Source organism: Lycium barbarum, chromosome 10 (assembly GCF_019175385.1).
Source record: "Lycium barbarum isolate Lr01 chromosome 10, ASM1917538v2, whole genome shotgun sequence".
Classification (NCBI taxonomy): Eukaryota; Viridiplantae; Streptophyta; class Magnoliopsida; order Solanales; family Solanaceae; genus Lycium; species Lycium barbarum.
In genome coordinates, this window is record NC_083346.1 from 32,874,811 (window position 1) to 32,878,713 (window position 3,903).

Sequence of the window (3,903 nt, forward strand, 5' to 3'; positions counted from 1 at the left end):
GGGTTCATCATGAGTATTTGTGGTTGAGGGCTTGTGGTGTGTGTTTAAGCTAGGCAATGGTGGCCAATCTTGGGGTTTGTATGAAACAAGAAATTCATATTTTCCTGGACGGCTAAGTGAACCAATAGATGAATCTTCGTTTTCATACCTTTCCTGGAACTCTCTCTCAGAGTTTCTCCCTTTCTTCTTTTTCTTTGATTTGTCTTTGTTCGAAGATCTTGTATGATGTTCATCCCATTCAACTTCATCATCGAGACACTCTTGACAATCACACTCAATATTCCATGGGCAGTGTCCCGTGAAAGGACATTTGAACTACCATACATCACGACCATCCTTATCGAACTCTTTTATCCTATCATGTTCATTCATGATTCCTGGGAGTAGCCATGAGAATGTTTCTGGGTCCTCTTCTGTTGCGTAGTTGTAAGTGGGTTGATACATCTGAAAGGAGAAGGTCATTTTGTTAGGTTTTTTGAAGTGCGAGTGGTCAAAACTTATGGAAATTATTTTGTCGTGTTTTTTGACAAAAGTGGGTTAAGAGAATTTGCAAAGTGAAGAATTGTTCCTCTTGAGTTGCAAGAATAGGGTGCTGGTCAAGTTTTCAGGCACCGACATATTCTTTAGCTCCTTTAGGTTTTTGTTTGTCCAGGGAACAGATTTGTGACCATGGGGAACATGTCTTTTTAGCAAAGGCAGAATATGGATTTATGAGGGATAGGTCGATTGGTGACACTTTATTTTCATCGGGTAGGATATCTACTTCATAGAGGTAATCATATTTACAGGAAAGTGTTTTATGCAGGGTAGGAAATATTTATTTTTGCTTGGGAGAAGTAGTTTAGTAAAATATGTCTAAGTCACTTCCATCCCCGTCTAACCCTTGTAAATCCATAACAAAAATAAATATGTCTCATACCCTGCACAAAACACTTTCTTGTAAATATGATTACCTATATGAAGTAGATATCCTACCCGATGAAAATAAAGTGTCACCAACCGACCTACCCGTCATAAATCCATAATCCGCCTTTTCCAAAAAGACATGTTCCCCATAGTCACAAATCTGTTCCCTGGTCTAAAAAAAAACTAAAGGAGCTAAAGAATATGTCAGTGCCTTAAAACTTGACCAGCACCCTATTCTTGCAACTCAAGAGGAACAATTCATCACTTTGCAAATTCCAGATGATTTTCTTAGACTGTGGAAACATCATGGTTTCACCCATATCCATTTTGGTGTTGTTAGAATTGCATTGACATATCATGGAAGAAAAGGCCAACTAGTCGTGGCTCGCCTTGCCCTACTTGATACCAGATATTAAGAATACTAACATGCAAATTTGGGTACTACAGAAGTCACACTAAATGTTGGGACAATTTTGTCACTATATTTCCAAACTTAACCATGTTCCGGTATGATCCATATCTAGCGGAGGCTTTAAATTCCAAGTACAAATCCAAGGTGCTCCACAAGCTAGAGATGCTATTCAAGCTACTTTACATTATCAAATAGCTTGGTGACTTCAAAACCATGCTATGGATCTCTCTCTTCCAGGTGGGGACAATGCTTTGCTCCTAAAAGTAGATGCCACCAATGAAACTACCATGTGCACCCAAATGATAAAGCATCTCTCTGGGGAGGAACTTATCAAAGTCCTTCCTGATTCATGGGTCACAAATTATGAAAAACTAAGGGAGCCTGTTGAATCTCTTCAATCCTCTGAACCCATTTTGTCAAAAAACACGACAAAATAGTTTCCAAAAGTTTTGACCACTCTCACTTCAAAAAAACCAAAAACACAACCTTCACCTTTCGGATTTACCAACCCACTTACAACTACACAACAGAAGAGGACCCAAAAACATTCTCATGGAAACTCCCAGGAAACATGAATGAACATGATTTGATCAAAGAGTTCGATAAGGATGGTCATGATGTATGGTGGTTCAAATGTCCTTTCACCGGACTCTGCCCATGGAATATTGAGTGTGATTGTCAATAGTGTCTTGACGATGAAGTTGAATGGGATGAACATCGTACAATATCTTCGAACAAAGCCAAATCAAAGAAAAAGAAGAAAGGGAGAAACTCTGAGAGAGAGTTCCAGGAAAGGTATGAAAATGGAGATTCATCTATTGGTTCACTTAGCCATCCAGGAAAATATGAATTTCTTGTTTCATATAAACTCTAAGATTGGCCACCACTACCTAGCTTAAACACACACCACAAGCCCTCAACCACAAATGAACTAAAACCACAAATACTCATGATGGACCCCTCAAGCTCCAGTCATACCCCTGATTTCCCATTATAACAACCTTTTGAAAAAGATGGTATAAGCCATGCTCCAAAAATCCCAAAGTAAAATGTTGTGCTGCCCACTGGATAAAAGCCACCAACAAGTGATGTCGAAGCAACAATCAATTGGCAATCTGAAAATGCCATCTGCCAAAATAAAGTATTGACCAATATTGGCAATTCCATCAGAAATGTTACTCACACACAAAATAAGATGATGAGCAGAGTTGAGACAATTAAGAAAAAAGTGGAACAAGTATCCTCTAAACATGCTGGACTTATCAAAGCCCTGGAATTGAGATTGACAAACATGCAGTACGAGATTTGTCCACCAGGCACCTCACTCTTTCACTTCTTTCAACAACAAAAACGGAAATGGTTGCCATCAAAGAACAAATACAACAGTTGAAATATGATCACTTTGAACCACAAAGAACCCAAGGCTACCCTACCAAACCCACCATTTTCCTAGGTCATCACAAACATACTTACCATTGAAATTAAACCACTCTTTCACTACTTTCCCTTCCATTTCAAACGATCCCATGTATTTTTCTTAAAAACAAAAAGATGAAACTGAGTTTGACATTGCAAAGATGGTGTGGGAAAAGGACTCCATTCCGGCCCAAAAGCAGTCCAAACGAAAGACAGAACTTGGTGAAAGTTCCAAAAACCCCGATATGGAAACTTGATGATCTCAGATCAAGAAGTTCCTAACCTCTATGTGGCCCGGCAAAAAAATGGCATAGAGGAAGAGGATATCCTAGGATCTGGTACGAAAGATTCATATGATAGTGATCCTACGGATGAATCGTACAGTGAGCCAAATGAGGATTCCTCACTAGACTCTTCTGAAGAAGACAATCCACCAATATTCATGAATCAACCAAGAGAACTTGAAATTTCTGAAGTCGATGATGATTGTGAAAGAATGACAGATGAGCCAATTCCAGAAAGGAGACCAGAACCAACAACACCAAAACATTTTGGAACTAGATTCCATACCTTCACTCTGGATGACATCAATGTTTCAAAATGGACTCAAAGGATCTAAGATTTCTTTACTTGGATGGTGACAAAAAACGTGGCTCTTATACCATAAGAGTAATAAAGGGCGAAGAAATAACAAGCAAGACAGCAAAACCACAAGTACAAACGTGTTCTTACATAGAGGACGGGGCTTCAACATCCATAAGGAAAACTTGCCATAAACCTGGCTTCAACATCCCAAAGGACGGCTTGCCAAGCTATTCGAACAGTAAATTTGATCATAGATGTAAAAAAAATTCCTACAACGGGGTTGGCTTCAACATCTCTAAAGACCGATTGCCAAGATACTCAAATCAGAAAAACTTTCATATTACTACAGATTTAGCTGTTATAGCTTCGGAAAACTTTTGTAGTTGTAGCAAGTTAACTTGCTCAATATTTACTATCCCTATACTAAACTAAGGATCGGCCTTTCCATGCATTTCAAAAAGAAGAACAAGAGAAATTTAGAAAGAACTCATACTATTGATATAGCAAGATTTACAAGAAGATTATTTGATGGTCTTCCAAGTACTACCTAGCCTCCTTTATATAAGAGTTGGAAGACTACTACA

At 38.6% G+C, this 3,903-nt stretch overlaps 1 protein-coding gene across 1 annotated transcript; it reads left to right on the top strand.

Annotated features, from left to right (window-relative positions):
- Window positions 1-1,926: 1,926 nt before the first annotated feature.
- Window positions 1,927-3,353, top strand: LOC132612910 (uncharacterized). The gene is made up of 2 exons (XM_060326982.1): window positions 1,927-2,113; window positions 3,001-3,353. The coding sequence occupies exons 1-2, from the start codon at window positions 1,927-1,929 to the stop codon at window positions 3,351-3,353; spliced, it is 540 nt and encodes a 179-aa protein (XP_060182965.1).
- Window positions 3,354-3,903: the final 550 nt, after the last annotated feature.

Excerpts from the sequence above, each read along its gene's own strand:
- LOC132612910 (XM_060326982.1), top strand. The coding sequence starts at position 1,927 with ATGGTCATGATGTATGGTGGTTCAAATGTCCTTTCACCGGACTCTGCC. Across the intron at positions 2,114-3,000 it reads GAGAGAGAGTTCCAGGAAAG|ATCAAGAAGTTCCTAACCTC; the intron begins GTATGAAAATGG and ends TGATGATCTCAG.